We start from the raw sequence: 12331 nt of genomic DNA, 5'->3' as shown, positions 1-12331 counted from the left end.
GCATATGGTATTTCCACTCTTAACACATTTTGTTCAGACAATATTCAGACATTAAATTTACTCTCTTTTAGAGGTTTGACTTTATTAACAACTCAACCTGTTTTTAATTAATATATGTTTGAATTAATGTATAACATTTTCAATCTTATTGTTTTCCCACTACCACCTTACTTTGATAATTGCAGTGTTCAAATTTCAAGTGCATTTGATTGCTTTGCTTTGGTTGAAAATTTTGTTATCCTTCTGCAGATTCTTAAAGTCCTTAACTCTGATACAAACTAAGGAGCATCATGGGAACAATTTTTCCCACAGTCGAGGAGAAATTTATTAAAATCAATAGTAATATATTAATCTGGACAGTTCCCGCATCATAACTCTGAGCTAGAGGATCAGCATGTACCAGGAGGAGTGCACTCAGGCTTGTGATGGGCTGATCGTGCCATGCCAGGTCATCAGGAGCCAGCCCTGCACCCAAAAGCATAGGCAACCTGCAGTGGCATTAACTCCAGCTGGTCATAAGTGCACAGGGATTGCAAGTTTGGTAAAAACAGATCACATTCCCTGCTGTTCTTGCTAGTGATGTAAAGCAAAGCAATAGAAATACTTCAGAGGAGCTGTGGTTTGCAGAACTTGGAGTATGAAGGCAGTGTTCCCATTTCTCGTAGTTCTGCAGTACACTGATTTGTTTGTCATCAGACCTGTGCAGGAAACAGCTGCTCACAGGCTGCCCCATCTCGGCATCATTGGTGACTTCTGGCACATTTACAGAGACACAAATGTCCAAAACCCAAAGGTGAGGGACAAGCAGTTTGTGAGAGAGGGCAAGGGATTAAAAACAGTGCTGAAGGTAAAAAGGAAAAAGGGGTCTAAATGGTGAAGAAGCTAGGAGGCAGTATGCTTTTCCTCTCAGGAAAATAGCAGGAATCTGCTATTCCTTTTGTTAATAGCAGATGAGTGAGAGAATGTTTATTGTTATAAATGGAGTTTTGCAGACCACGTAATATGCCTGCAGTATTTACCAGCTGAGCTTCTTGATTTGTCATCTGCAGTAATCTGTACATGGCTAATTTATCCACTCTTAGATTGAAACGCTTAGACTCGAATATCTTATACTACCCAGCAAATTGAGCGTATTATTGTGTGCCAAGACAGAAAATAAAGCGAGATTTTAAAAGCTTCATAGAGTTGTGCTGTAATTAGTTTCAGCTTTCCCTGCATATTAATTTTCTCCTCTTCCTTTATATAATTTGGAAAATGTCTTCAGAACATGATGGCACAATCAGTTAAGTACCTCTCAAAACTCGTACACTAAACTGCATTTGCTCTAACAACTATTACAAAGCAGCCTGCAAAACAAATCCTCTGTTATTCTGTACAGTGCAGCTTATCAATGCAAACAGTTTAATATTTATGCTAAGAGGATTGTCACAAGTAGCTTCTGTTCCTTTAATTCTTGTTTTAAATAAATAATGAGAACATTTAAACACATTACTCTTCCCAGGGCCCCGAGGTCGGCTAATCTTATTATTTATGAAGTGATGTGCTACATAATAGTACTTAGTGCATGTTAACAGATGCTATTATCAGGGGCTGATGTGGAGAGCTGAAGATATATTGGAATGTTATGTGTTAATACTGTCCTTGTAGTGTAATGTACGATGGATTGAGTGCCCAGGATGCTGGTGCAGCAATTAACCACACACCAACATGGGTGTAAAGCTGAAGTATGTTTTCTCATGGGCATTACACTGCCATTAATAATTCCCAAGAGAAGAAGACATCTTCCATTTGGAAACAGTCACTTCGAGAAGGCTGACGGTGTAGACAAGGAAGTTGCATGTGTCAATACTTTCAGAGTTGATTGTACAGAGATGAAAGATGCATATGTATGTTTAAAACAACTTTTAAATCATCACAACAATATTTTATAAAACATGATTTTTTTAAATGTCTTGCACAAGGTAAAAGTTTACGATTTGTTTCTTTACATTTGAAGAACTCTGTCGACCTGCAGTCTAGACAGAAATTCTAACAATGCATAGCATTTTTCTTTGCCCTGTCCTGCTATAAATGTTAACTAATGAATAATCAACGTGTAGATCATTTGAGGGAATGGGAAAACAGAGGAGGATAAATCCTTATTGAAATGTGACAATTTTTTGTGGTGGCATGTTGTATTACAGCCTCGTCTTAAGAGATGTATTGGTTGCCACTTCGAAAACTTTCTTCTGCAGGCTGCAGTTCAGCTGAATATTATAATTAGACTTCACTAGTATTGATGAATAATCCATTTAATAAAAAACACTGTGATTTAAACATTTTCTCAGGGGACTAACATACACTAACCTCTTAATTTAATTTTATTGAAGTTTTGCCCACCTATTCATCATTGGAAGTTGTTATTAACCTCCATTTCCATTTATCTTTATAGAATTTTCTCTTTTTATATTGCCTTTTTCAGAGCTAAGCAGGTTGATACACTTGTAAATCTCCAGAATCTACAAAGCTAGTCCGGCTTCTTTAATATTGTTTAATCTATCCCCCCTGACCTTAATGCAGTAAATTCAGTTTAATCTTTCTCAATAATCTAGTAATACATTGGAAACCGGCAAACATTTAAATCTGATAATGGTTTAATCACATGCTTTAAATAACAGCCGAGATAATGAAAAAATAATTTACCATATAAAGGTGTACTAACTGAGTTTTCTCTGTGATTGGCTTTTTGAGAAATCCCTGTAGAAAATACAAAGCCTACAACAGGAGAGAACTTCACTGTAAATGAACAACCCATTTGGTCAGAAGATGTGCTTTTTTTCTTTTCATCACTCTCTTTAAGTTACTGCACAAACATATCCTTGCTGAGTATTCGGTTTCTTGCTCTAGCTTTACTTAAGTCGTTCTTCTGCTTACCTTTTGTTTCAGATGCCAGTCAGAACCAGCAGAGAGCTTGCCAGAAGAGCAGAAGCCAGAATGCCATCCCTTCTGGACAAATGAAGAAAGCAACATGCCTCTGCCATTTGATCTTGAAGAAATAATTGTTCATCTACAAAATCTTGTTCAGTAGGTAGGATATCAGGATACCTTCCAGCCTAGAATTAATAATACTCAACATTTGAAGTTTTTTTTCAGCTTTCATCTTTTCTGCTTTATGGTTCCTTGGTCATTTGTTGTTTTGTGCTTCAATGCAAATTTTATCGGTTTCCACCTTAGTTCCTGAGTCACAACAAAGCAGACTAGGTACCAAGTCTATAGAAAGAAGCAACTTTTAACATCTGAAGTCTGGAACACCAACTTCATGATTTTCCTCTTCCCCTCTAATTTCATTGACAGTGTAGCCCATGGATAATTGTGTTTCCACAGGTTCCCCTGCCATGCATCTTAACTGTCTAGAATTGGGGCAAGTTAGACTTGCCTGCTAGTCTCAGCACTGCACATTTTTACATGCTAATATGATATTACTGAGAACAGCTGGCAGCACTTGTCCTGGTAAGTGAGTTTTAAAAAAGCTTTCCAAACTAGAAACCTCCTACCTGGAACCTCATGGGTATATTACCTTTGAAGGACAATGCTTTCAGGTTCAGCCCAAGGGGTGCACAGTACTGTTGCAGCAGGACAGCTTGCAGGTTGTCTTTTAGGCAAATTGGAATATCCCATTGCTACGGTCATGCTCTAACTGATGCACAATTACATCTACCATTCTTTTAGAAGAATGGGATGATCTGTCCTTTACACCTGACCGAAGGGCTTAAGTCAGGGAGAGATTTCCCATGTTGTATCTACATGGCCTCAGTTTCCTGGAACTCAGAATTCAGTTCCTAACCTTTACATTATTTCTGCCTATTGATAGTTCTTTTCTGAGCCCAGCTTTCCCAGTGCATTGTCCAGAGCCAGTGGACCTAGGGTTTCCATTTTGGGTCAGATCCCCTGACAAAATAGTTTTAGTTTGTATGACGCCAGGCATTGCAACATCTGTGTTGATCTATCCATGAGAACAAAACCAGAAGCCTATGAGAAATGAAGCTGTTTGTGATCTAGTTTGTAATAACATGCTATAAAAAGAACAATTCTGTGTTGGATGATGTCCTGAATGAGAGAGATTTTTCATTTGGATAAGTTGCTCTTCTGACTTGAGCTGTGTATGCCTTTTCCCTTGTATAAAAACAGCTAGAAATTATATTACAGTAAAACAGCATTCAGACTATACTAGCACTACTGAAGAAAAAACAAACAAACAAACAGTGAGACTCAGGGCTTGACATTACCACCAAGAAACAGAATATGCCTCCTGTGTTAATCTTCTGCTTAAAATCACTGTTGGGGCCAGGCTTACCCAAAGCATACCAGTATACTCTATTGGCAAAGTGTTCTGCATGTGGATGGGGCTTGTACTGCTGAAAACTGTACATTTGACAGTACAACATACGCCAGACCTCCCTGCAGCTAAGGAAGCTGTGCCAGCAAAAATTCAGTTTTAGTGGTATAAAACTCTGTCCACACCTACCAGCTTTTGCCAGGACGATTATATCAACTAGAGGTTGTACCTCTTAGCACCTCTAACATAGCTGTGCCAGTGAAAGTATGAAGACCTGGATCAAGCATTTTCGTTGTGTTCCCTGCCTTCTGCTAAAGCTATTAGCCATCCTGTAGAAGGAAATAAACTCTTTGAAGAATAAATTATTTAAATTAGATTTAATTGCATTGTAACCTTGATCTGCACATTTATCTGTTGTCTCCCGCTCAACAAATTTAAAATTTTGAAATACTCTGTTATGGGCACAGTTTTTCTTTCCTACACTAGCTAAAGCTGGCTTTAGTAGTGGGCAGATAGCATATATTTGGATGAATGCCACACTAAATAGTGTTTACTTTGGAAATCACCTAGAGAAAAGCTAGAGAAAAAGATGAGGATGTGGGAATTCTGCTTATGGAAAAGGCAGTTCTCACAGAAACAACTACTACTTTGGAAATGAGAAAGATGAAATCAAGTGAGCTAATGATGTAACACTGTTAACACAGGGTTTGAGGGGATTGTTTGTTTGTTTATGCTGTTATTTTTGTGTTTAATTAAGCGCCGCTAGAAACCATGGGGATCACAGTATTGAAATGAATCTGACAGCTATAAAGGGTAGAGAAGGCACAGCAATGTTGTTGCTGAAGTGGAAGCTATTAAAAAATCATTGGCAAATAATTATTTCCAGCAGCAGTGAAACAACACTGTTTTATTTTCCTGTACTGGGAGAGTGCTGGCAGCAATAACACAGTGTTTAAAACTACGTGAGTCTAGGTTTTGTCTATGCTGAGGATTAGAGCTAGTGAATTAGCTAAACTAGTTCTAGCCTCAGTCCAGTCAAATAGCACTCATTTAAGCCAAGGGTGGCAATGACCAAAAACTGAAAAATTCTGGAATGGATGAGACCTAAGATTCACTGGCAAAATACCAATAATTAAGTGGTTAAAGAGAATTAAAGCTCCGTGTTCAAGTCTCACGTCATTTCACATCAATTCAGTTGAAAGGCAGAAGTATAGGAGGTTTCATCTCTCCAAAGCCCACAAGAGTTGATGGCAAAGACATGGGTAAGGTTGATGGAACTGTTTGAAGCACGTAGGAATGCCAAAGGGTGTCCCAAGAGAAGAACATGGTTAAAGGTAAATATCTGTAAAAGAAAACTGAAAGACCAAGCATGAATTGTTGCTATGCTTGATATATATATACTAGAAGCAGAGAAATACTTTGAAGTTTTCTTTATTTTATACAAATAATAGTAATATAGTTCATGTTGCAGTGATACTTCAGCAGTCCATTTGTATTCCAGCATTAGGTAATGCATTACGGTTTTGGATGAGCTGAAACACACAGCCTCTAATGGATGTTCTGTGTATAGCAACTGGTTACCAAGTCTGGATGCTCTAGATGCACAAGGACCAAGGTCAGTTTGTTTCAGGGAAGAGGTGAGAGCATAAATTAGCTTCTAACGTTAGATTCAGCTATTCTTTTAAAACGGGAAAGTTCATGGCTTTCATCAGCCATGAAAGAATTAAGGTGAAATAGTTCACTTGCACACGCATGTCAGGCAAAATAGGTTACAGAAGATACAGATCAGTTTGCCTGTCTGCACTTGCCTTTAAACAATATTCATCAATTTTACAAAAGCTACTGACTAAACATGGAACCAATACAAATGAAATGCTCAAGGCAAAGGACTTCTTTACAAACGTGATAGAGTTGGTTTGCACTTGTAAAAAGAAAATGTTGGCAGAAAATAAAAAACTTCTATTGTTTCTGTAATATAGGGGATGAAAGGTAAAGGCCATTTATAAGTGTTTGATAGAAAACTGCTGTGTTATGCCATGTAAATTAGAAATGTTTTAATAATGCTTCATTCATATCTCTACATCTGAAAATATTTTATCTTGTAGGTCCTTTCTTGTTGTTAAAAGGTTAAGTAAATAAATAATATGAATCCCAGTGCACTAAATTTTAAAGACATTATGCTTATGCTTTGAACTTTACAGAAGATCCTGATTATCTAAATTGAAAATAAGAATGCCATGGGTACTCACCAAACAGAAACTGCCAAGGATAGGTAACTCGTAGTATAATAAATACTCAAATCAGTTGTCTCACAATCATTCGGATGCAGTCTTCAGTTTCACAGATAATGAAGTAGATTTACTTAGCAGGTTGTACTTAGAAGTCATGCTGGACTTCTAATTGCTATGGGACAGGCTAAGGAATTCCAGTACTATATTGCAGCAAAAAAAAGAGAAATTAGTTAAAAAATTAACGCAAAAGATACTAAAATATTATAGTGTATTAACAGAGGACACTGCTCCTTTATTGGTTGGTGCAGTGCAGGTCCACTAGTCCTGTGACACACAGTGGAATTTGGGTTGGAGTATCAGAAATTAAACTAGCTGATGGTAAAGATGGGATGAGAGGAGGAGAAGAGAAATGAGATGCAAGGGATGTGCATTCACAAGAGCAAAACTTTATTAACTTAACTCATATGGGAATCATCCAGCCTTAACTTGTACAGTGCAGGCCATGACCTCTCCCTTGATTGTTACCACCTGATGCACAGTTAATGTTCAGTCCTTAACCCTCTTCATGCCCCCAGCAGCTGGTCCACATCTCTTCGACAGGAGCTGACCACTGCTTTCTTCTGCCAAGGTTACAGAGTTGGGAAGGGCACTTGTATACTGCAGGAACAAGCTTAGCCTCCATACCTGTCCTAGCACACCTCTGGCCTACCATACCTCTGTGGATTGAGTGCCTCCACGAATCTATTTCTGTTGAGCTTTGAGCTGTTGGAACTCATCATCTGTGTTGCCCCATTGGGCTGGTGAGCTGCCATAGGGAAGGGCCAGACAAACAGGGCACTGTCTGCAGGAAAGTTCCTTTTCCCCTTAAAGACCACTGCATTCACAGAATCACAGAATCACAGATTTGTAGGGGTTGGAAGGGACCTCTAGAGATCATTGAGACCAACCCCCCCGCCAAAGCAGGTTCCCTACACCAGGTCGCACAGGTAGGCGTCCAGGCGAGACTTGAATATCTCCAGAGAAGGAGACTCCACAACCTCCCTGGGCAGCCTGTTCCAGTGCTCCGTCACCTCACCGTGAAGAAGTTCTTACGCACATTCGTGCGAAACTTCCTGTGCTGCAGCTTTTGTCCGTTTCCCCTCGTCCTGTCTCCACGTACCACTGAAAAGAGACTGGCCTCACCGCTATGGCCGCCACACCCCAGATATTTATAAACCTGGATCAGGTCCCCTCTCAGTCTTCTTTTCTCAAGGCTAAACAGACCCAGTTCACTTAGCCTTTCTTCACAGGGGAGATGCTCCAGGCCCTTCACCATCTTTGTGGCCCTCCGCTGGACTCTTTCCAAGAGATCCCTGTCTTTTTTGTACTGGGGAGCCCGGAACTGGACACAGTACTCCAGATGAGGCCTTACCAGGGCAGAGTAGAGGGGGAGGATCACCTCCCTCGACCTGCTGGACACACTCTTCTTAATGCACCCCAGAATGCCATTGGCCTTTTTGGCCACAAGGGCACATTGCTGGCTCATGGCCAACCTGTCGTCCACCAGGACGCCCAGGACCCTCTCTGCAGAGCTCCTCTCCAGCAGCTCATCCCCCAGCCTGTATTGGTGCATGCAATTATTCCTCCCTAGGTGTAAGACCCTACACTTGCTTTCGTTGAACCTCATCCGGTTTCTTACTGCCCAGCTCTCCAGCCTGTCCAGGTCTCGCTGAATGGCAGCACAGCCTTCAGGCGTGTCAGCCAATCCTCCCAACTTCGTATCATCAGCAAACTTGCTGAGGGTGGCCACAGCAGGCCAAAAAGATCAGCTCTATACTGATCACTTCACTCTACTACCAGAACAGAGGCAATCCTTAATAGCAACTTGTCTTTCTAGAACAAATTCAAACCCATCACCTTTAATGTTACCAGGCGTCACTGCATTCATCTTTCCTATTCACCTTAACCTGGGGTATTCATTGAACAAAATAATGTATCCATTTGCAAAAAGACTGTACTTAAGCTACAGAATTGACTGAACAATATGTGAAATAGAAGGCATCAGATCACTGATAAAATGAGCACATTAAAATGCTGATGTTTGGCAGTGAGTACTTCACATATGACATGAAAATTATGTTTCATCTCCTCATTGCTTTGGTGATAGCGCTCAATTCACATGATAGATAGATAGAACAGGACGTACTAGTCTACAGTCTACATCCTCTAATACCCTATTGGTTTTACAGTGCTGAATTTGCAACAAAAAGTTGCTCTCCTCCCCCTCTATATCACCAAATATTTGCTTTCATGCCAACACATCTTGGTCTGATTAGTCTCCTTGATTAGAGGCTAAAGTAAAAAGTCAGGTGTATAGGATTCCCATTATCCTTTATTTCACCGGTTCTAAGAACAGGTCAGATAGAGTTATTTCATTGAAAATGTGAACAATCAACTTCTGTTTACCATTAACCTTCAGTTTTCTTTTCTTAAAATCAACTCAGGGCTTGGTAGGCAGTTATTTTCATACATGGCCCTTGATCAGTGGAACAATCTGTCAAAAGCCATTAAAACCTCTATTAGGCTGAACTGCATTCAAAGCTAAACTACCCAATCATTAAAGGGCTGGGATGATTGTTTTTAATACGGTATACATTTATTTCTCTCTTTGAGTAGTAACAACTTTGAAACTGAGCATGTTAACTAAGGCTTTTTACTATCAGCAAGTCCTGAGAAGCTTGGTTTCTTGTGGAACATGAATATCTGTGTAAAAGAGGAAAAGGTGAACACACTGAAATGACCTTTATGTTCTCAGAAATGCCTGTGATTGTTTCCTTTCCTTGCACCCATCAAGGATGCAAATGGAATGGGAAGACATTTACCAAAGTCCTTTGCTCAAAAAGTTTCACTGGAAAAAATAACAGCTAATTACAGTAATATATTTAAGTGACTTTTGATGTTAGTATCTCAGGATGCTTTGCACAGAGAAACTGAGGTAGAAGTCAAATGTGTGGCCATGTTATGAGCTCTAGTGCTGGAGCAGAGTGTGCAAAATACCTCATTGCTGGCATGTCTCAGTTACTTCCAGTTAATCAGCTCCACTTACAGCTTAAGGATGCTCTCATAGAACTATTTTTCTCCAAAGATACATTTGAAAGTGGAGCTGGAATCCTTCTCCCTCATACAACATTTAACGTATTATTTAATGGCATAGCATGTGATAATCCATCTCTTGTAACAGAGATCTTTCAGGCTTCCTAATACTTGATTAAACTTTTGAGTGAATCTTTTAGTTACATTCCAAGTCCCCAAGCTCTCAATGGGAAAAAGTGAATTTTACTGGAACTATTAAGTTATTCCATGGAGAATATGCAAGAGTATTAAAGTACAACCCACACTCTTTTAGCTGTGTTTTAAATATGCTCAATGGGTAGCCCCCAAGGTGATAGAACTGCTGTACTAGGAAACTCTTAAGAAAATCCCCTGTGGGTATTTGGGTGCTATTTATCAAGGTGAAGATGCATTGCTGGAACATGCTGGAATGCTTGTTATGCACCTGTTAGCACTTTTTGTCTGGTACTTATTTTGTAGTCTGGTAGTACTTTACTGAGAGCACTACTTCCCTAGTTATTTTGATGAACATCCCAGTAATTTATTACTCAAACATTATCAAAGCATTCCACGATCGTTTCATTGCTGTTCTTTCCCTTCTGCCTACCAATGCCCTTTTTTTCCCATTTGTTTCATTATTAACAGTACTGTTATTAGCAAGTTCTGTTCTTTGTTATCCTGACATGGCTTTAAGGCAAGAAAGCATTTGAAGTAAGTATCAGATAGCATTCATTCAAATGCATTTATTTTCCAGCCAATTTATTTGGATGTTTTTGCTCATTTTGCTTATTTGGTATTGCTACATCTGATTTGTATTAAAGACTATTTATGTAACACTGAGAAATGTAGAGTGATATTTAAGTTTGTATTATATATTTGCTACTTTACTCACTTTTGTAAAATAAATTACTTAAAGAATCTGCTGTCTGTTGTTTGTCCTCCAGAGTGTGTTAGCTGTTATCATCAGTTCTTCACTGTTGCAATGAGTGGAAGAAGAAGGACTAAGAGAAGTGTACTTTTCACAATATTCAGATGCATGAGCAAATTAATTTTGTGTAAGATTCCTATATGCTGATAAGTGGGAAGTAAGTTTCTTCAAAGCAGCAAACTCAAAGGTACACTGAGCCTGCTCTTCAGTGGGGCATCTCCCTCTACCTGAACTCTTCTGCAAGTCCAAGTCAGCTGCCATAGGTATTCTCATCTGTTAATGCTGCTGACAGTTTATTGATTGGAAATGGATAAAAGGTAATAGGGAACTTTTTTATTATCACTGAAACTCATTGAATTAAATTCTGACTATAGCACTTATCCTCTAGTCTGGAAGGCTGATTAATTTCTTTTACTTTGGTAAGACTCATACCATAAATGGACATGTCTACCTTCCCCACATGCACACCCCATAATAGTGCTTCCCTCAGTACAAGAGTGTAGCTCTACCACTATATTTAGATGTTCTTCTGACTGTGCAACCTTACGGTTCCCGTATTCAGTACAAACTCTTACCTTAAGTGAGCACTAGTAATGCAGTGCCTACCAGCACTGCACCAACATTTTTTGAGCATATAAGCATGTGCAGTGGTTTTTGCAGTAGAAGTTGCAATGGAAAACACATGTAGTTACATTAAATAAGACAATATCAAAGAAGTGTGTATTGCACATAGGATAAAAACGGTGAGATTTGTGATGTCTGTTGTTTCTAGACTTTGTGCAGAGCTCTACTACCTCAATGGAAGCATGAAGTCCATGCTAAGCCAGATACAGGCTTCAGGGGAAGACAAGGACCAGTCCTGCAGATTTCATTTGGTAGTCTGAAGAATGCCATTGTAGAGCACAGCAGGCTGATTTGAAGTACGTGTGCCCATGATGCTAAGATGCACTGCAGTGTTCTGTGATACTTGGAGTGTCCTTAACACCAAAGGCTGTGTGCCTAGTTACTCTGCATTACTGGGTGCCAGCCAGGAGGTGACACAAGTGTGAACAATGATGGCCAGGTCATTCCCTGCCAGGACTGAATGGAGTCTTCTAGCCAAAAAGAGTTGACAGAAAGGACCATTCACATACTCTCCAGCTGAGAGTCAGCAAAGCATCCATTCCAGGAGCTATGAAATCTGATTTCTTAGCCTAGAACATTCTTTCCTTGGCTTCAGACGTTTAACCAAAAGTAAGTATATGGGTAACTGGATGAAAGGGCACTTCAGGAAACCAGAACTTTTTGTACACATTTTCTAACAGTTCATTGTTATATATGTTACATTTACCTAGCAAGACCAAGGTGAATTTCCCTGCATCAAGATTTCCTTAAACTGATCCTTTTTTTTCCTGGTTCTCTCAGAGCTTAAGGTTACCTAGATTTTCACTCTCTTTATCTTTTTATAAAAATGGGCAAAATGCATAGCATTAGTGGCCTTGCCAAAAAAAAGGGTCCTCAGGGGGTCTTTCTGGGGTGTATGCAAACACAAGCAGACTTTGCTCCTCTTCATTCAAAAATAGGCATCTTCTGGGAAGAGTAAGGCACTCTTTCAGTCTCTGCAGTTGAGAACAGCTTGCCTTAAATGAGGCAGAGACTAATCAGGATGCCTCCCCTGCCCTGTGGCTGGCGAGGGCCAGGTACTCATGCTGGAACCGGGTTGAAACAGCCCAATAGCTCCTGCACCAGCTAATCTCCTGCACTGTGGGAGATAGCTGTCCTCTAAAA

The 12331-nt window shown here is 39.7% G+C and overlaps 1 protein-coding gene across 5 annotated transcripts in view; it reads left to right on the top strand.

The window, feature by feature from the left end:
* Window positions 1–10554, top strand: part of FTO (FTO alpha-ketoglutarate dependent dioxygenase) — a 227643-nt gene extending 217089 nt beyond the window's left edge. For 3 of the 5 annotated variants that reach the window (XM_019619754.2, XM_085234653.1, XM_085234652.1), the window contains exon 9: window positions 2926–10554. In XM_019619754.2, the coding sequence (XP_019475299.2) occupies window positions 2926–3067 (142 nt within the window). In that variant the 3' untranslated portion in view covers window positions 3068–10554. The remainder of the gene's footprint in view (window positions 1–2925) is intronic. The other 2 variants (XM_085234651.1, XM_085234650.1) reach the window with 2 other exon arrangements.
* Window positions 10555–12331: the final 1777 nt, after the last annotated feature.

The sequence above is a fragment of the Meleagris gallopavo genome, chromosome 13 (genome assembly GCF_905368555.1).
Source record: "Meleagris gallopavo chromosome 13, MGAL_WU_HG_1.1, whole genome shotgun sequence".
Taxonomy (NCBI): Eukaryota; Metazoa; Chordata; class Aves; order Galliformes; family Phasianidae; genus Meleagris; species Meleagris gallopavo.
This window is presented reverse-complemented; position numbering and strand designations above follow the sequence as displayed.